Raw genomic sequence first — 20,479 nt, 5'->3', positions numbered from 1 at the left:
TGTGGTTTGGATCAAATCTTTCATTATAATACTATTTGGACTTTGAAGGATTGATAAAGGCTCTGTGATTCGAACTTGAAGTTATTTTAAAATATGTAACTTAAACTTCTAGATTTTAGATCCTTCCTCATATGTAGTTTTAACTAGGAAAGATAGTGATGCTATGTTTAAGTAATTGTAGCTATGAGAAGGATTTTGCTACATTTGCTTCTTGTTGCTTGATTAGAGAATGTGCCATTGCTATATACTAAATAATACTTTAAGTAGGTTTAAAGTTGGCCTTGGAATTCTTGTGGATAGGATTATTCATTTTAGAGGACTTACCCTATGCTGCTTTCCCAAATAAACGATAGAAAAAAGGAATTCAGAAATATATTTAACATGAACAACATGCAAAACACCTGTTTGCCCTAGCTTGACTGCACTTGCAAACTTGAGTGTAGCACAAAAGCAATCTCACAATGCTGGCACTTAGTATTACATTCACAAATATGTTTAATACAGATAAGAGATACATCTTGTAGGGCTTCCCCTTAGCATTTACTTAGTTAGAAAGAAAATCATAATTAACCCATATCTAACGCATGACCTAACTTTTTGTATACCCTTGATGAACAAGACATTACTTGAATGGTAATTATTAAATAATAGCTTGTGGATAGGACTATGTGCTGAAAAGTATAAACATAAGTTTGATAACAAATTCTTCTCAAATACACAATACCCTACAAACAAAAACACAAGAAGCTTTGTTAATTATCAATTTATGAGTTGGCTTCAGCATTAAATAAAAATTGAGTCAATATCTGTTCTCTATATTCCACAAATATGGAATTTGAGAAAGACATCTTCTCATGGACCTCTACCATAGATTCCTTCTTGTACAATTGAAGTATATTATTCATTTATATGTCCACTCCATAGAAAATATAGAAGCATTATTGGTCATGAGAAAATGTTTTGTGAGATTAAGAAGCGTGACTGTTCAGCATGATCATAACGTGTGAAGACTTTTCATACACCATCTATGTCCACTGTCAAGGTAATTCCTCAACTTTATTAAATTTTTTTAATTTGATAATGGGTTAGCTTATAAACAAGTAAGTGTAGATGGTACTGGATACAACTAGATAACTAAAGTTTTAAAATTCAGAGTATGTTTGGTAGAAGCCTTGAAGCGCAATTTTTACTGCTGCAATATTCATTAGAGAATTTGGAGTTCTAAACATAGAGATCTGTCCATGAAAACATAAAGTATTTAATGCACATTGTTGTGTATAATTGTCATGAGGATGTTTGTATTCTAATTTCACTGTTTAACATGGATCTGATGTGCTGAGAGGTATCTAAAAGACTTGAGGTGTCAACCCTGAAACACAAATACGGAAATATAGGATTTGACACTTCTACTCTTTTGGAATCTTGATATCTCTTAGCAAATTTTGATGTAATATTCATGTTAAGTCACATGTACTCTTTTTTAGTTTGTATTGAATGCCATTTAACAAAAAAATTACTAGCCTATAAATTGTCTTCCTGTACAAGTTTTTGTATATAAATTTGGCATTTTTATTTCTGCAATAATCTTTTTTTTTTGATTTTCAGCTTTCTACTTAACAAACTTGCAAAGAGTGGAATATTCTAGTAATATTGTACTAAAATGTTCAATTTTTTGTCTATAGTTGATGGACCTGCTCTTTTCCTTTTTGGAGCCTGACCGTGCTCACAGTGCATTATTAGCTGGCTATTTCAGCAAGGTTGTATTTCTTATCATTGTTTATGGATTTTAGTTTAATCTTGTTTTGTTTAGATCCTTTCTTATATGTTCATGCTGTTGAAGCATTTTCATTCCATAGTTCTATATTCAGTTGTACATTTTTGTGTCAGTATCTCGGAGTTGTTCTATATATTCAGTTGTGTTTTGGCTATTTTACCTTCGTTTATATTTTTAAATGAATTCTTTATTGATGAATATGCCATATTAATGCCTATGCTATTATGTTTGCTTGCAGCTGATATTTGTGTGTTGGTTATTTTCTTTTAGGTTGTAGTATGCTTGATGCTGCGAAAGACTGGTCCTCTTATAGAATATGTACAAGTGAGTATTTATTTCTTTGCAACCAGTTCTTAAACAGTCGCTTATAATAGGCTGAAAACCTGTTGATGTTATCATCTTTTACTAGGAAACATAATCTCTTTATTTGTTAACCAAAGATCTTGTGTGTTAAGTTGACGGTAGCTGAATCTATTTTAAAATTGGAAAATAGGAGGATCCATAAAATCTATGATTGTGGTTATATTTAATTTTCTGTAAATATCTTCCATGGTCAGTTTAATATCTTAAATTGATACAAAGTACAATGATAAGCCCATTGCAATTTTTTAAGAGTGACCTTTTTTAGGTCAAAATTTCAAATATAGTGTGTTTACAGTTTGACTTATCAATATGACAAAAGCTGGGGCCAAACTAAAGCTTAAAGGTACAATGCTAAGTCTATTCATATTGTAAAATTTTTAATAGTGGCCTTTGATTCATCAATATTAAAAGCTGTGGCCAAATGAAAGCTTATTTTTTTTCCCATTTTCAGTTCAATTGCTTCAATGGTTCCACTGGTAAGGTCATCGGAAAGCTTGCAAGAGTGATCATATATAGGTGCAAGTCACTTTTGATTCATCACCATGTCGAAAGTTATGTCCAAACTAAAGCTTAAATATCCTACAATAGTATTAATTATTGGCTGCTATACTGATTAGTATAAAATTGGACTTTGATGGTAGAAATTCAAGGGTTATGGCTTATTGGTGGCTTCTTTCGAATCCCATTTAAAAGCTATGTTACTATTGCAAATCACATTTGTCTTTAATTCTCAATTACAATTTTTGAATTTTCAGTTATTAGTGTTGGAGTTTCTATCTCTAGTTGTGTTGACAAATGTAAGATTCTTCTAACAAGATCTTGTGAATGTGATTTCTAAGAAACTTAAAATTTATGTTTTCTTGTGAGTAGTCCTTTGATGAAGAAGCTTTGTTAGTGTTAGCAATCTCATTTTTCCTAGGATGCACAATCTATTTATTTGCCAACCTCAGATCTTGCATGCTTAGTTGATGGTAGCTGAATCTACTTTAAATATAATCTATGATTCTACTAATATTTCACTTTATGTAAATATCTTTCATGGTCAGTTTGATAGCTTCAATGAGTACAAACTACAAGGAGAAGTCCATTGCAACTGTTTTAAGAGTGATCGTTTTTAGGGCGAAATTTCAAATGCAGCTACCTCGGACTCTTCAATATGAAAAATCATGTAGTTGAGTCCATAGCAAAGTTTCGAGAGCGACTTTTAAAATCTTTGTCCAACCTTAAGCATTTTTCCATGTTCAGTTCAGTGACTTAAGTGGGTTCAGTTGTAAGCTTATTGCAAAGTTTGAAGAATGACCATATATAGCTACAAAACAGTCAACTTTTGATTCATCACTATGTCAAATTATGGCCAAACTAAAACTTAAATATCCCTACAATAGTATTAAAGGTTTCCTTGTAAGTTCTTGTGAATGCGAGTTCTAAGAAACCTGAAATTTGTGTTTTCTTTTGAGTTTAAGATATTGAATGAAGAATCATTGTTAGTGTTGCATTATCATTGTTGTGGTAGGAAACATAATCTCTTTTTCTGTTAACCACAGATATTGCGTGGTAATTTGATGGTAGCTGAATCTATTATAAATTGGAAAATAGAAGGATTCATATGATATATGATTCTAGTTATATTTCATTTTCTGTAAATATCTTCTAATTCAATAGCTTTAATGGGTACAGACTGCAATGTTAAGTCTACTGCAATTTTTTTTAAAAATGACAACATTTCAATTACAGTTACGTTTCACTCATGAAAATGTCAAAAGCTGTGGCGAAACTAAAGCTTAAAGGTGCAATGTTAAGTCCATATTAAAGTTTTTAAGAGTGACCTTTGACTCATCAAATTGTAAGAGTTGTGGCCAAATTAAAGCTCAAATATATATTTCCACCCTCAGTTCAATGACTTCAATGGGTCCAACATAAGCTCATTGCAAAGTTTGTAAGAATTACCAATTATAAGTCCAAGACAGTGCCCTTTGATTCATCACTATGTCAAAAGTTATGGCCAAATTAAAGCTATATACTGACAATAGCATTAAAAATAGTCTGCCCTACTGATTAGTATAAAATTAGAATTTGATGATAGAAATTCATTGGCAGCTTCTTTCAAATCCCACTTAAAGGCTGTGTTACCATTGTAAATTGCAACTGTAATTAATTCTCAATTATAATTTCGGAATTTCTATCTCTAGTTGCAAAATAGTCCCTTTTCATTCATCAACATGTCAATTTATGGACAAACTAAAGCTTAAATATCCCTAAAAGGCTGACATACTGATTAGTATGAAAATAGACTTCGATGATAGAAATTCAAATTTTATGACTCGGTGGTTGCTTCTTTCAAATCCCATTTAAAGGCTGTGTTACTTTATTAAATTGTAACTGAATTGAAGTCTCAAATTACAATTTCGGGATTTGTAGTTATCAGTGTTTGAAGTTTTCTGTAGTCGCATTGAAATGGTAATATTCTTTTAATAATTTCTTTTGATTGTGAGTTCTAATAAACCTAAAATTTGTGTTTTCTTGTGAGTAATCTTGTTTGAAGAATCTTTGTTAGTGTTGGCATAAATAAGTGAGAATTTTTTGGGTGTCTCAAATATGCAAAATTGGGATTTTATGTACAATATTTACAATTGACTGCTGACATGGATGTTTGGGGGTAATGCTTATGCTTATTAAATGTGCCTGGAAGAGGTGTAATCACTGTCAACATACATAGAAGATTTTGTGTAGATAGTGCAAAGAGGAACTTATAATTGATATTGTTGTCCAATATTTGTAAGATACTTTTGTTAATGCAAACATTTATTCTTGCAGTTCAACTAATTATGATGTTGATATTGCAGAGAGGAACTTATAGTGATATCATTATCCAATATATTTAAGATAGTTTTATTTTTGCAGTTAACTAGTTTTTTTTTTTTTTTATATGTTTAAAAAAATTAAGTTTATTATTATTATTATTTTTGATCGGTAATTGGCCGAAGCCTGAATAGCTTTTGACTGGAGCTATGAACCAGTGGGGACACATAGGGGGCCCCATCCCCATTACTTATCTTTGAATTATTATTATTATTATGTTTGATTAGATTGACCCTAAGACCTTCTGCATCCTATGGAAGGCCAAGAGTCGCAGCTTAGAATTCCACTTGAGATGTCCCTATTGGGAATTGAACTTGGGTCTCCACAGTGAGAACCCAGTGTTTTAACTAGTTATTATTTTTATTAATGTAAGCATTTATTCTTGCAGTTCAACTATTCATTATGTTGATATTGCAGAGAGCAACTTGTAATTGATATCATTATCCAATAGTTATAATATAGTATTGTTAATGCAAGCATTTATTCTTGCAGTTAAATTAATTATTATACTGATCCTTTAGAAATTTGGCATTGGTTGGATTGTATAGGCCAATGTTTACTTTCCAATTTCGATATATAAAAAGAACTAATTGTTGCTCACTTCTTAAACTGTTGTTCTCATACTGGCAAAATCATATATTGTAATAGCCTAATAGGTGCCAATTACACCATATTCTAAAGAATTATGAAGTTAACAGATTGATTGTGGCAATAGTATGGATCATATTGCCATTTGATAGGAAACACAGCGTATGATATAAACATATGATCTTGGTAAAATGTGTAGAAAGGCACTTGATGTAGTTATGGTCAAAATGCTTGCGGATCAAGTTCCATTCGATTATAGAAGTTTGGAACAAATTGAGCCCTCAAATTTGAACTGTTGCAACTAGAAATTAGTAGTTAGTCTCTTTCAAAAAAGTGGCAGATCTTTTCCGGTATTCACTTATATGCAGTTTAACAGTTTGATGATTAATTGATTTTATATGTTCCTCCTGTGTCACTTTTTGTTTAAGTGCATTTATAGAGTTCAATTTTTAGATTGTTTTAATTCCACATTGCATTGAATTCCTTGATATCAATGCATGCTTTGTTATCTGTATTTTCCCAACACATTGAATTGCTTTATTTTCATTGCAAATCTTTTTTATTTTAGACCATGTTTTCATATAACAAACTATTTCTCACATATTCAGGCACACCAAGGTATATTTCGCAAGTTAGTGGACTTAATTGGCATCACGTCAATAATGGAGGTATCTTTCTCACTGTGACTGATATTTTGGACATTAGATGGTACACGTAATGCCCCATGAATATTAACAATTGCCATAATTATTTTATGTTTGTTGCAAATAATTTTTGTATGATATGCTTTTTCTGTTTATTGTAGCATGTCAAAGTCTAATTTTTCTTATTTCATTCAAGATGCACATAAAGGTTCATTTACTCATAATTGAAGTTATTTTTGGGTATTAATTGTAATATCATCTAAGGATGTGTATAGGTGCACAGAAGTGCAAGTTAGTTGAGAATCAGGCTTTTCTTGAACTTCTAAACTGTTTCTCTAATTATGCATTTTTTAATGAAGGTTTTGATTCGATTAGTTGGAGTAGATGATCATATGTTTACAAGTTACATTGATGCCATGCAATGGCTAGCTGATACCGACTTGCTTGACTTGATTGTAGACAAATTGAGTTCACCTGTAAGTATATTGGACAACTCTTGCTGTTCTAGGGTTCTCATGTTTTATCTGCAGGTAGAAAAGTGTTCGTGGGTCTTCAGAATCCTAAGCAAGCTTGTTAATTTTGATCATTCCTTTTTTGTCAAGCAGAGTCCTCCTGAGGTACACACCAATGCTGCAGAGACACTCTGTGCTATAACTCGCTCGGCACCTTCTGCTCTTGCTTCAAAGCTTTCGAGCCCAAGGTGTGGACACAGCGTAGATAAATGTATCATTTAAATTATCATTTTTGTTTATTGGTAGTTTCTTTGACATTTATTTCGATGTGCAGTTTTGTGGGAAGGCTTTTTCACCATGCTTTAGAAGATTCACAATCAAAATCTTCTCTGGTGTATTCCTTGTCTGTTTGTATCTCTGTGTTGGATCCAAAGCGATCAACAACTATGGGAGGAGGGGTTGGTGGCCGAGGACACCATGTCACAGAGTCAGTATTGGCTGCAAATCCTGAGACTGTGGATGGCATGCTGCAGAGGCTTGGTAAGTGTCAAGGAGATACATATCTTCAATTATGGGTCAATGTGTGATCCCCTAAATTTGTTTCAACTAAAAAATAAGGTTAAAGTGAATCATAAATTTTTACTTAATAAATGATTACTTGAAGACTTAGCTTGATGCTATATATGGGAAGCATTACTACATGTAGATTATGTGCAAATTGAACTCTTGAGAAGGAACAATATGTAAATGTCGATTACCTTATTTGTGAATAGATATATAGGTGTTTCCTTGTGGATGATAAATGATGACTTGCTTGTATTACTAAAAAGTTAAAAACTCTCTATTGACAAATTTTCTTTTCTTTTTTTCAATGTTGCAGGTGATTTATTGAAGCTTTTGGATGTATCTTCCAGTGAAACTGTTTTACCCACTACATATGGCCGACTCCAGCCTCCTTTGGGAAAACATCGCTTAAAGGTTTATTCTTTGTCAACATATTACTTATTAGCATTAGTTGTAATTGCGAAAATTTTAGTTTTCACTTGCCAAATCTTCTGTTGATGTTGAGGCTATGTTCTATTTGCTATACATTATATTTTGGGTCTGAGTTATGTTTTAGGAGGTTATGGTAGATTGATTTATCATTTGATTGAGTTTTAGCAAATCTGAATGGAAGTTGTTTACTGAGCTTGAAGGATTTTACTGTTTATCTAACTATGCTCTGAAATAGTATGGATTGTCACTTTTGTTGTTGATTACTTGTAATGTTTTCAGATAGTTGAGTTCATTGCTGTTCTACTAAGGACGGGTAGTGAAGTAGCTCAAGGGGAATTAGTACGTTTGGGTGCTATTCAAACAATTATAAATCTTTTTTTTGAGTATGTGATCCCTATACATTCTATTTGATTTTTAATTATTTTATTAATTTCATATAGGCATATGTGATTGAAGCTATACCTTTTTAACTTGTATTGTATTGATTTGTGCAGTTACACATTTAACAATGCACTTCACCATCAAGTGGAGAGCATCATAATTTCATGTTTAGAGAGCAACAATACAACACTTTTTAAGCACCTTCTCCAAGATTGCGATCTAGTTGGAAGAATTTTGGCTGCAGATGAAAATCCAATTGTTTCTTGTGATGAAAACAAGGTATCTTAATGCTTCACAGCTGTTATCAAGTAAATTGCCTTGCAGAAAAAATAAGAGGATACCAAAATCATAAGAAACAAATATTATGGTGGTAATTTGGAAACAAATTCCTCGAAGTTGATGTTCTCACTGGCAAAATACAATAATGCCAGCATTACTGTCTATCTAGGTTTTACAATAAGCATTACAACTATGTACATGTGGTCATACAAAATCATCATCAGATTATTCTTTTTCTATGTTCCTTTTCTTTTCAATATTTGTATCTTTGATTTGAGGGTGTTTCACTAAATGAAATATTAATTTATTGACTATTGTTCATTTTGCAATATCATCAAGAAACTCCCTTGTAAGTGATGCTAATTTGTTTTTCTTCATTTTTGCAATTTGCAATTTGCTCTAGCCAACTGTACCTGCTCCAGGAAGAGTCCCTCCAAAGACAGGTTATATCGGTCACTTGACACGAATTGCAAACAAGCTTTGTCATTTGGCAGCAAATAATAATTTTTTACAGGCCTTTCTTCAGGTATTGCTTCTGAATGCTTTTTATAATCTGTTATACCCTGAGACTTGTGCTGTGTAAATATTTTTGCATGATTGTAAATACTCATGAAATTTAAGCCCATGTTTTTTCATTTTGCTAGAGATCTAATTCAATGGTCCTGCTACTGCTACTGGTTTGATTTGTGGGTTCAGTCAAAAAATTTTTTGGGGTTGGGTTTGTCCATACAAAAACATATAAAAATATTATGTATATAAAAGACTTCTAAAAAATAATAAATAAATATAGTAAAATAAATTTTATATGTAATATCTATTTTTATAAATAAAAATAAAAATAATATCAATATGATTGAAATATAAAAATAATATATAGATATAATATGTATCAATATTAATATAATTATAACTTTTATTAATATTAATATATATTATATATATCTATGTATGTACATACGTACATGGATGCATGCATTTATGTATGTATGTATGTATGCATGGATGCATGGATGCATGCATTTATGTATGTTGTGTATGTATGTATGCATGAATGCATGATGCATGCATGAATACATGATGCATGTATGTATGTATGCATGCATGCATGCGTGCAAGTATGTATGTATGTATGCGTGCAAGTATGTATGTATGTATGCATGGATGCATGTATTTATGTATGTATAATTATAACTTTTTTTAATATTAATATATATTATATATATCTATGTACGTATGTACGCATGTATGTATGTATGTTATGTACGTAGGTATGTATGTATGTTATGTACGTACGTACGTATGCATGCATGTATGAATGCATGATGCATGTATGTATGCGTGCAAGTATGTATGCATGCATGCATGTATTTATGTACATATGTATGTAATATGTATGTATGTATGTATGGATGCATGTATGTCTATGCATGCGTGCATGCATGTATGTATGTATGTATATTTATGCATGTAAATGTATATCAAATATTAATAATATTATAATACAAATATTATCCCCATATCATATTAAATATTATTAAATATTTGACATTATTAAACAAAAATATTGTAATTTAAATATATTTATATCAAATTTAAAATATGAAAAATTTAAATATGCTAATTTTTATATTAAACTTCATTTGTAATAAATTGCTGATAAACTGCTAGGATAGGGCATTGTGAAGGTCCTAATCTCTGTTTGATTTTAGCTATCACGTCCTGATAGCTGAAGCTGGTTCCGCTTCCCTCTTCTCATCCTTCTTCCTCTAGACGAGGGCCAAATCTCGGCACGAGGATGACTTCCAGAATTTTGGGGAAAACTTGTGCTTGCAAATTGGAAGAAGGGGCTTCGGCAGCACAGGCAACATGTGAAGATGACTCAGGGAGCCGTTGTGAAAATTGTTTCTTCTATGTTTTGTGGATTGAAACACCACCTCGGAAAAGCCTTGGTTAGGAATCCAATTTGTGGATTGGGGCATCGAGCTCAACTTTTACACATCAAACGTTTCAACTACTTTATTACAGGCCATACACTACTGAATTCTAATTACAAAAGCACAATAAACCAGTGCTTGGGTCACCCCTAGTGAAAAATTCTCTCTAATTTTGTGGATTGGAATACCACCTGGAAAAACCCTTGGTTATGATTTCTGGTCTGGGGCATCAAGCTTGAGTTTTACACGTCCAACATTTCAAAATGCTTTATTATAGGTCACATGCTATTGAATCTAATAATACAAAAGCATAATCAAACAATGCATGGGTCACCAAGTCTAGGGGTTTGTGTGGTTCCTATATTACTGGAATCTCGTTGGCTATTGATGTGCATAAGACCAGGATTTGTATCATCCAATATTGAGCTGCTTTCTAATTTTACAAGAAGCCTGTCTTTCAAATGCTCTAAATTAAAAACGGCATTGTTTTCTGAAGCCTGTCATAAGCTGGCTCTGGGTTTTAAGTAAGAAAATCAGGAGGGGTTGTGTGACTTGTCTTTATTTGAGTACCCTAAATCTGGCGGGGCATTAGAAAGAGAGGTTTGAATTTCCTTTTGAATGAAGTTCCCCCATTTACATCCATAATTGGCAGATTTTTATTATGTATCCTTCATGCACTCTGCTGTACGGTACCAGCAGCACATAGTATCCTTTTTGCACCTGTTTTGTCTGCTCCAGGATATCTGGTGAACAGCCCTGTACAAAACACATCTTCTTCCTTTCTGTGCATGACCAGTTTTTATGCTTTTCTGTTAGTTTCCTGGAATTTGCTGCCAGTTTGTTGCGGCTGTTAAAAAGTCCCCTTTCATTGTTTTTCAGTGTCAACATGTTTAAGCTCATTACTGTGATTTTAATTTGAAAATTTTGATACACATGACTAGCTCCTGGATATGACCTCAGTTACCAGGATGTGAGCATAGACACATCTGTTGTTATGGAAATAACTTTTTATCTCAAATCTCAGTGTGGTATAGAGTAGATTCTAAATATTTGTGTGTGTATATGTAGAAAGGCACATATAAAATGAATAAATGTATTTTTTGCAGAATTTTAAAGAACATGCTATTGAAATAAATAAACAGGAACAAATTGTATACTGTGGTTTTAGGAGATAATAATCTCAAATAAACTGTAGAGAGAAGACTAGCATTGCTCATCAATGTTTAATGTTAGTGTCTTTATAGATAATTAGTAAATATTGGTAATCAACTAGATATTTGATAAGCCATGTGTTAGCTCAGGGGCAGATGGTAGGCAACAAAGCAATATCCCAAATGTTGGAATTTGGGAGCATTTAAGATAATGTCTCCCAATTGTATGTTTCTTATAGATAGGTATGGTTATTTTTTAAGAGTAATGGTTGAATACCATTTTATTATAATGACTCGCATGATTCATGACTCTATATAGTACCTGGACAATAATGTATTCCTGTTACAATTTGTACAGTTTGATTTTATAGGGTTTTATTTTAGTCAAATTTTAATATAATTCATTCCTAGAATTATGTCAGGTTGAAATCCGTTCCTATATATTGAGAATGTATATTATGCATTTAATTTCATGAAATAAAGATGAACTGTCTTAAGGGATGCTTATCTCAAAATATTTCTTCTGTTGCATTCTTATCAGGAAAATCAGAAGTGGATGGATTGGGAGACAACTGTTCTGTCAAGCCGCAATTCAGTGGAGAATGTCTATCAGTGGGCCTGTGGGTATGTTTTATTTGCCTTTTATTACTTTTGGAATCAGAACACATTTATAGTGTTAATTATCCTACATTTCTTGCATTTCCATGTGTTGAGAAGGGTTCAAATGTCTTAGATATTTTTAGATATGAAAGTTGGGTACTACAGTGGCCCCACCTAGAGCTAACTACTTGAGATATTGAAAATTTGTAATACATCAAGATTACATAACATAAAAATGCCCCTGAGAGCATCAGGCCTCAAATCAAACCTGCAGAAGCAAAAAAATACTACCATGACACACCAGTAGCCCAAAACATCCTACACAAGCAAACAGCACCCAGGGAGACCATAACAAAGAAAAACCCCTAAACAGAACTAACAACACTACTCCCCATTGGTACCATCCAGTAGGAGAGACATGTCTTGTGTCAAACAGTTCTTCAACCTAGGGCATATTGACATTCCCAGCCTCTAAACAGAGTTTCCTGCCACCTACGAGAACAGTGAATAGATGATCAACAGAAGAAAGAATTCATCTGATCACTGCCTATTTCCAAATGCCCTCAGTAATATGTAATTGTGATAGTACACGACCAACATCTACACAATATGGATTCAATACTTTTATCTCAGACTTCAATTCATCTATAAGATTGGCAACATCTTCAACCTAGGGCATATTGACATTTCCCAGCCACCTCTCTGAGATAACCAACAAAAGAAGGAAAGTATACTCCATAATGTATCTCCTGCCACCTACGAGAACAGTGAATAGATGATCCATGGAAGAAAGAAATCATCTAATCACTGCCTATTTCCAAATGTCATCAATAATGGTGAACATGTAATCCAGATAGCACACGACCAACATCTCCATAACATGCATGCAATATTTTTATCTCAGACTTCAATTCATTTATAATATTGCCAACATCTGTGGGGAAGATGCTGGGCCAACATGTTGCACTGACAAGTCAGAGAACTAGTCAGGCAAGAACATTTAAAGAAGCCCCAAGTTGCATTTGGAAGATAGTGAGAAGGATTTGAGACAGAGTCTTTGTGAAATGGTATTGGAGCAGTGGCCATCCAATGACATGTTACCCCAGGGCAGATTTCAGAACGCTTGAGATGCCAGGTTGTGACAGGCATAATTGCATTGTAAATGGTTATCCAAAATGCTTTTTTTAGATAATTGCACACCATCTTAATGCACTAGCGGCTGGTTCTCCATACCTATCCAAGAAACCAGCACAAAGACTGAGGGAAAGCTAACTATACCAGCTTACTGGAGCCACCACCTTTTCAACCTTTTCAATGCAATGAAAAACTGACCTTGCCAATCTTTAAAACATTACGCGTCTTTGCTAGCACCACACATTGAGATATTAATTTTCTTTTGCAATGTTCAACCTTGACAGAGCCAAAGTTTTGCTTTATGATATGTTCCTTTTCTACATATATGTTCGACTTCCAGCTCAGCTTCTTACCTTTGCACAATGCATTAATCATGATCAAAGAATACCCCTTCACAATAACTATCTTTAAATTTTGCTTTTTAACTACTAAAAATCTTGCAAGAGGAGCCTCCCATTTTGCCTTATTTTTTATTTTGGATTCCCAAAAATAATTCTGTCATTTATGTAAAACAAAGCTGCTCCCTCTCCTTGAAGCTCCATCAAAATTCAATTTAGTACCAACTTCCAGTGTGGGTACCAGAACTCCAAACTGCTGCTGTCCACTTTCAACCCATTGTTTCTTCAAGTATTAACTAATGCCTGTTATAGTTGAGATTATTCTTTGATGCTTTTTGCAGTGTTTGTAGCTCCAACCATGAGAAGTAAGGTCATCCAAATCTTCTTTATAATAAAAATAAAAAGTGTTTTACGTTTTCATAAGTTTTTTGTCCAAAGAAAGCTAGGACAACATCTAGAGAGTGTAGAGTGTAGACAGTTATGCTTTGGGTTAAATTACAATGGTTCTCTACAGTGTAAAGCATGTATACTTGGATGCATGTCTTATGTACATGTATGCAAATCTTAAATTCTTATGATAATTGGTAATCCTTAAAGTTTTTGTTGTCAGGAGGAGTTTCTGTATCAGGATTGTTCTCAATCTCAACTTAGTTGTTCTCAGCTTTCAGGATTTCCTTCTGTTCAAAGATGGGTCTGTTCCTAAATACTGTCAATTAGATCTTCTAACTGACTGGTTTTGTCCTTTATTCTTGCTTTGTCCTCTTAACAAAATTTAGTTCCTTGCAAGTAATATCTGCTATCTTTTTGATTGACTGCTTAAACTTTCTCGTAGCGCTGATATCTTTAATCTTATTTTACAGTCAGTTCTTGTTCTCTTTCTCATTGCTATGGCCAGTATTTGTGTAGAGTTTCTCAGTATCCTCCGGTAACCTTTCTTTGCCTGCCAAGTAGAAAGAGTAATGGTCTCAATACCATCCAGCAAACTTTCCTTTTGGCTTAGTTTATTCATATCTTCGAGGTTTTAAAGGTGTCACTGATGGCCCTAGGAAACGGTACCTCTAGCAACCGATCTTGTGAATGAATCTGCTCACAATCCTATGTTTTTCCTAAATCCATTCTTTATTTCACTAAACTTCTTCCTTACAATAATGCTTGTAACTGTATTGATATGTTGGTAGTCAACCAGACATAACAAGTTTACATTCTTTTAGGATATTTTGAAAGATGGAGAAGCGAAAGCTGTGATTAGCAGATATATTGTTACAGATAATCTGGATGTTATTATTTTGAATTTTGTAGTAAAGAGATGCCCTTTGCCTATGAGATGTTATTGGTAGAGGTCGGAAATCCCAATTGTATCGAATAAATAACTTCTTCCCTTGTCTGTTTGATCCTTCCTCTCCTCGGTTTGCTGTTAATTATGTTTCTAAATATGATTAATGCATTTATATTTCATGTTTTTTTGTTAAAATTACCAAATCAAACCATCCATTGATTTCTTTTCTGCTGTCTAATATATTTGTCTTTGAATGCTGTATAAAATCATTATTTTGTCTGATTGTTTTACTGTGAACTGCAGGCGTCCAACAACAGTGCATGAGCGGACTATGGACAGTGATGAAGATGACTTCCGTGACAGAGATTATGATGTGTCAACAATGGCCAGTAACTTAAGTCAAGCATTCCGTTATGGTATGTTTGACAATGAAGACGGTGAAGAGGTAATAGTTCTAACTTATCTCAGGTTGTTATCTTACAAAGCAGTCACTGAATTTTTTGTCATATAACTTGCTTCATTTTTTTTTTCAATTTTCTGTTGTCAAATCTTACCAGTTCATGCCATTTCATGCTCTTTTTTTGGCTCCTATATTTGTGCAGGCCCATGGGGTGATTGACAGGGATGATGAGGTATTGTACACTTTACTGCTAAGTTTGCATTAGTGAGACTTATCCTGGCCCTTTTATTTCTTTCTTTCATGGAGCCAAGATTAATCAAATCATGTTTTAGTGACTGCACTATGAGCTGTACCAGTATAGTGGCAAGCAAGAACTTTTGTAGTTTGGGCTGAAATCATAGTTTTAAAACCAAATATTCATTGTGGAGATTAATGGAACTTATCCTTTGTGATTATTCTTCTATGCCACTTGTATTTTCAGGATGTATTTTTTGATGACGAGTCAGCTGAAATGGTGGTTTCCTCTATCAAGATAGCAGAGGAACAGGACAGGTAAATGGAACTGCATAAAATCTGTTGAAAATTCATGTTAATTAGAAATGGCAGAGAAAAAACTTAAGAGGAGTATTTTAGTAGCCATATGTTCAGAAATTGAAAGAATTCAGTAGTTGTACTGCAAATATTTCAAAGCCTTTTAACTGCATTGTTAGAACCGACTTGCGTTTTTACTGTTCAGGTTGCCTTGTGCTTGATATTGCCTTTTTAACAAATTTGCTATATTTTCTTTGATTATATTTGGGTGTTGGAAATGCAATAGTTTTACCCATTGTGTTGTATATGTTCCAATTGAGCATGATGTTAAGCTAATTTTATAATCCACACTGTTAATTTGTTTTGTCCTTATTGGTTTTTGTGCAGTGGGGGGTTGAGAGAAGCAATGTTTACAAATGCAAATTGGTTTGCTTTTCAAGATGATAGGTCTACGGAAGAGTCTGTGGCAACATCTCTTGTTTCTTCATCCCCAAGGGTAGATGATAGCCAAGTAAATAACATAGGGACATCAGCTAATAGTGGTGGTAGTAGTAGTAGCGATGATGAGGTTGTGGTAGGAGAAGATGAGGATTTGGTTGATACTGACACTTCTCAAAATGCACGTGCTACACTCTTTGGTGCAGACTTTGGAAATGGTACAACACCGAATGGTGTAGACTTAGAAATGAAGGGAAAGGATTCCTTACATCTACTTGATGATCTGTCCGTAGGATTAGAGAAGGTTGGCATAACTGATAATTTCCCCTTTATTCAATGTGAAGAAAGAACTGCAGAGATATTCGGTGTCAAGCCTCCTGATTGGGTGGGATGGAGGGAGACTGCAGATTTTGAAGGCACTTCGGGTAGAAATCCATTCAGTGGAAGCAATCCTTTCGACGCAGATATTGAACACTTATTAAACACAGTTGATGATTCAAAATCAGCTGTAGCTAACCAAAACACTGGTGTGGAAATGGATGGTATATCTGGCAAAGATATAAATGTGGAAAGTTCTGTTTCAGGACTGCAAAGTGAGGTAGAAGCTGATGGATTGAAGAGTAAAATGACATCGTTGTTTGAAGATAATGTGGAATTTGTTGGTGTAGAAATGGAAGGAACTCAAAAGGCTATGGAACATGCTCTAAAGGAAGGTATTGTGGGAGAGGCTGGACCAATTAAAGGGGAAGCAAATCGTCTACAGTCTGAAGTTGATCCTAGAATGAATGATGGAAATGGCAATTCTATGTACAATGATACAAACTACTGGCGCAGTGATTATAACCCCACAGTGGCTCATGATGATTCTTTGTAACTTAAAGGTGTCTGTCTGTATTCTTGTACATCTCAGTGAGAATGAAAGGCAAATTGTGTAAAGAGCATGTATTCTTTCGAAAGCCTATTTCTAAACTTCAGCCAGATTTGGCTGTACAAAGTGAGGTGCAACACTGCTCTTGTACCAATCCACATGAGTTTGTATGTTTAGTTGGTCCGTTTATTGTTTCTCCCCCTCAGGGGTGCTCCAGATGACCTTTATTTCTATCATTGCATGAGTTTACTCATTTATGTGTCTTTCATTCTTGTTTGAGTAGTTATTGATAGAATGAATGCTTATTTGTTTTGGGTTTAAAACTGTGCTTCAGAATATTAAATGGCCAAGTGAAATAACGGCTCGGTTATAGAAGTTACAGCTCACATGTTCGGCAAATATTCGCTAATAACATTCCATGACTGTTTTATGTTGCAGTTATTGGGATATGCAAAATGTATTGCAATTATCTTTACTTGTTCTGTTCAAGCTATTGCACTTTTAATTCCTTAAATTTTTTGAAATCTATTAAATGTGTTAAGAGCTTTCTATCAACTTTAACTGTCATTAGTTTGTTTTGAGTATTTTGATCCGTCACTCTCTACACACACACAGTGTTTTGTTTGGATGGTTCAGATGCTTGAGGATCCCTCTTCTATAATTCCAAATAAGCTGTTGTTTTTGCAGTCCATGGGGGTCGGGCAATCACAGGAGGATGAGCATCCCTATTTTTTATTTTGGTGTATTACATGTGAGGGTTTTATTTTTGCATACCCTAGGCTGAGTTTTAACATATCGTGTGCAGATTGGATGTAAAAGACTGAGTTCCCTATAGATGCATCTTTTATCTGCAGTCAACTCTTAGTCACTCTGGATAAATTTATAAATTTTTATGAAAGGTGAAGTGGGGTCCAATGTGTAGAGGTAAGCATGGCAATTGCTAAGTGACAGTCACAAGTCTGTTGCTGAAGGAGATTCTTTCTGTATGGTGTTCTTTTCTTATGACAATTTCGATGCGTTTGAGGCACATGGTATATATTCAGAAGAATCAGAAGTTTGTCCAAAAACCAACCATTACAGGTTCATGGTTGCAGATTTGGTTTCACATTTCTTTTGTTCTGAGGAATGACTGTCTGTAATCGAATAATATTAATGTTTTAAGTAGCTGGAATGAATTTATAGGGTTTAAGTCTTGCCTTTTTACCCCCAAATGAGACTGATATTAAATCATCTGTTATTTAAACCTTGAAGAAACCATATTATTTCAAGGAATATAGGATTTTGTAAATTTGTTTTGTTGTAGTGTGGGATTTTGAATCCTATCTAAATGCTCTATGAAGTTTCTCGGGGTGACATTTTTTGTTATAAACATGTAATTAAGAATTAGAACGCAGTTGTGAAACTACTCTATGATTGATTATGTTACTTATATTACAATCTTGGTTGAAGAGTGAAAGAAGCTGAGTTAACTTCTACACAATTACCCTGATATCATTTCATTCTGTGCAAGTTGCTTTAAAATCTCCAGAAACTAATCAATTGCAGGTATGCCTGCCCTCTGAAGTATCCAGTTTTGATTGAGAGCTACATTGCAATGCCTTAAATTAGTTTTAATAATTTTGCATTCATGTCAAAGGGGGGATGGGAGATGATATACTATTAATTAATGAAATGCCATTTTGCTTTTCGTCTTTTGGAGCACCTTGTAATGATAATGTTTTATATACCCTTGTCAGGGGCATCGAATCCAAAAATTACTCTCAAAAAGGGGTCGCATGAAATTTAAATTTTCTCCTGAAACGAGAAAGGAATCGTAACACAAAAAAATAAAAATATAGTCAAGATTTTCTGTTGCCTGTGTAAATTCACATTGGAACAAATCCATAATTATGTGATCGTTTGAATAGAAGTATATATGATTTTATTAGAGAATAATTGTTAGAATGCACATCTACTTTTTTTTTTGAGATTACCTCTTATGATCTAGATGGAGTATATGTTAGATCAAGGTTAGTCTCAATCCATAAATGCCCTTGGTAGCCAACTAAGGAACAAGCCTTAGTGCTCGATGCGAAATCTAGTTGAAGTGGTGCTACCTGTTTACTTTGAGATATTGAAGTGCCAGACAGCTTATGAGATGCCAACATATCAGATAACGGGAGACATGCTAGATATCTTAATCTGCTTTGGTCGTTGTATGCCGACAGATATGTTTTAAACTTGAGACTTGCACTCTTGATTACAAAATTTTATTATAAATTATTTTTCATAGTTTTGATTTGGGCGCGTGAATGTAAGTCAAATAATTGATGTAAGTCAAGTTTGACATGTCTGTCTCTAGAGCAAGTGGTAAAGTAATTCAGGTTTCATGGTAACCATTATTTAAAAGTTTGGATTATATGAAAGCCGCTTTGCATCTGGTTGAAGGTTTGGAATAATGTGATGCCACTATACAATTGATTTACATTTTTCTAGATCACATCCAATTTCTACGAGTTAAATGATGTAGCATTCATAGATTTACATTAGTCCAACTAATAAATTACTTGCATATAACCAATTAAGAAAATGACTAAACTCATTTTTATTTGTTGATACGTTATTATTAATGGTTATTTTTGTTGGAAGTAGGTGGTTTTGTTCTCTGGCATTGGAGCAACTAACACAATGCTTGCATATAACCAATCAAGAAATCGACTAGACTCATTTTTTATTTGTTGATACACTATTACTAAAGATTATTTGCGGGAAGGAGGTGGAAGTTCAAGGCTGGACCTAATCTCAAGATGTCTACGGAATCCCAGTAAATTCTAACAAAACTTGACGCACATATTCATGTGACTCGTTTTCTTGGGTTTATTTATTGTATTTAAGACAAAACTTTAGAGATGCCATTTCTTTGCTTCAATTCAAAAGAAAACTGAGATTTGAACTTATTCAGTTCCATTGCATTACTTCCATTCACAAGAAACTATAATTTTATAACATATCAAATTGAAACGAGTCTCTTTTTGATCCAACTGTTTGATGAGGAGTCTATTTTCCATGACAAACGGAACTATGTTTCTTTTATTTCAAAGTTCGTGTTTTTTAATTTATAAATGTTGTAAACAATTTTAATTAGTTTTGCCTACATATTCTTTGGGTAAAAAGCAATATTTTATTCTCCATTCTTACGGAGGCGACAAGCATTAGCGTGAAGGGAAGGTGGTAGTGTCAAACAAGAGAAACAAACTGATCTCTAAATAGTGAATGATAATTTTTGAGTCATTCTCTATTTTATAAATTCGTTACACAGGATGGTACTGTCATTTATTGCGATATTTTAAAGACAAGGAATAATCAAAACTTAAATTTTCATAGATTTGCGTATGGTCTAATGGATTATATGTTGATTTTTGGTATGCTCGATTAACCACGAGCAATGACACAACATTGCCCTCCCAACCATAGATGATAAACTCTATCGTCAC

At 33.6% G+C, this 20,479-nt stretch overlaps 1 protein-coding gene across 1 annotated transcript in view; it reads left to right on the top strand.

The window, feature by feature from the left end:
• LOC131066098 (uncharacterized) overlaps positions 1-17,259 on the top strand; it is a 35,801-nt gene extending 18,542 nt beyond the window's left edge. Inside the window, exons 5-19 of the mRNA XM_058000810.2 lie at positions 1,683-1,757; positions 2,045-2,098; positions 6,193-6,252; positions 6,588-6,704; positions 6,834-6,928; positions 7,015-7,220; positions 7,561-7,658; positions 7,956-8,059; positions 8,171-8,336; positions 8,740-8,862; positions 11,963-12,045; positions 15,073-15,214; positions 15,372-15,401; positions 15,651-15,721; positions 16,088-17,259. Of these exons, the coding sequence (XP_057856793.2) occupies positions 1,683-1,757; positions 2,045-2,098; positions 6,193-6,252; positions 6,588-6,704; positions 6,834-6,928; positions 7,015-7,220; positions 7,561-7,658; positions 7,956-8,059; positions 8,171-8,336; positions 8,740-8,862; positions 11,963-12,045; positions 15,073-15,214; positions 15,372-15,401; positions 15,651-15,721; positions 16,088-17,012 (2,349 nt within the window). The 3' untranslated portion in view covers positions 17,013-17,259. The remainder of the gene's footprint in view (positions 1-1,682; positions 1,758-2,044; positions 2,099-6,192; positions 6,253-6,587; positions 6,705-6,833; positions 6,929-7,014; positions 7,221-7,560; positions 7,659-7,955; positions 8,060-8,170; positions 8,337-8,739; positions 8,863-11,962; positions 12,046-15,072; positions 15,215-15,371; positions 15,402-15,650; positions 15,722-16,087) is intronic.
• Positions 17,260-20,479: the final 3,220 nt, after the last annotated feature.

The sequence above is a fragment of the Cryptomeria japonica genome, chromosome 11 (assembly GCF_030272615.1).
Source record: "Cryptomeria japonica chromosome 11, Sugi_1.0, whole genome shotgun sequence".
Lineage (NCBI taxonomy): Eukaryota > Viridiplantae > Streptophyta > Pinopsida > Cupressales > Cupressaceae > Cryptomeria > Cryptomeria japonica.
This window is presented reverse-complemented; position numbering and strand designations above follow the sequence as displayed.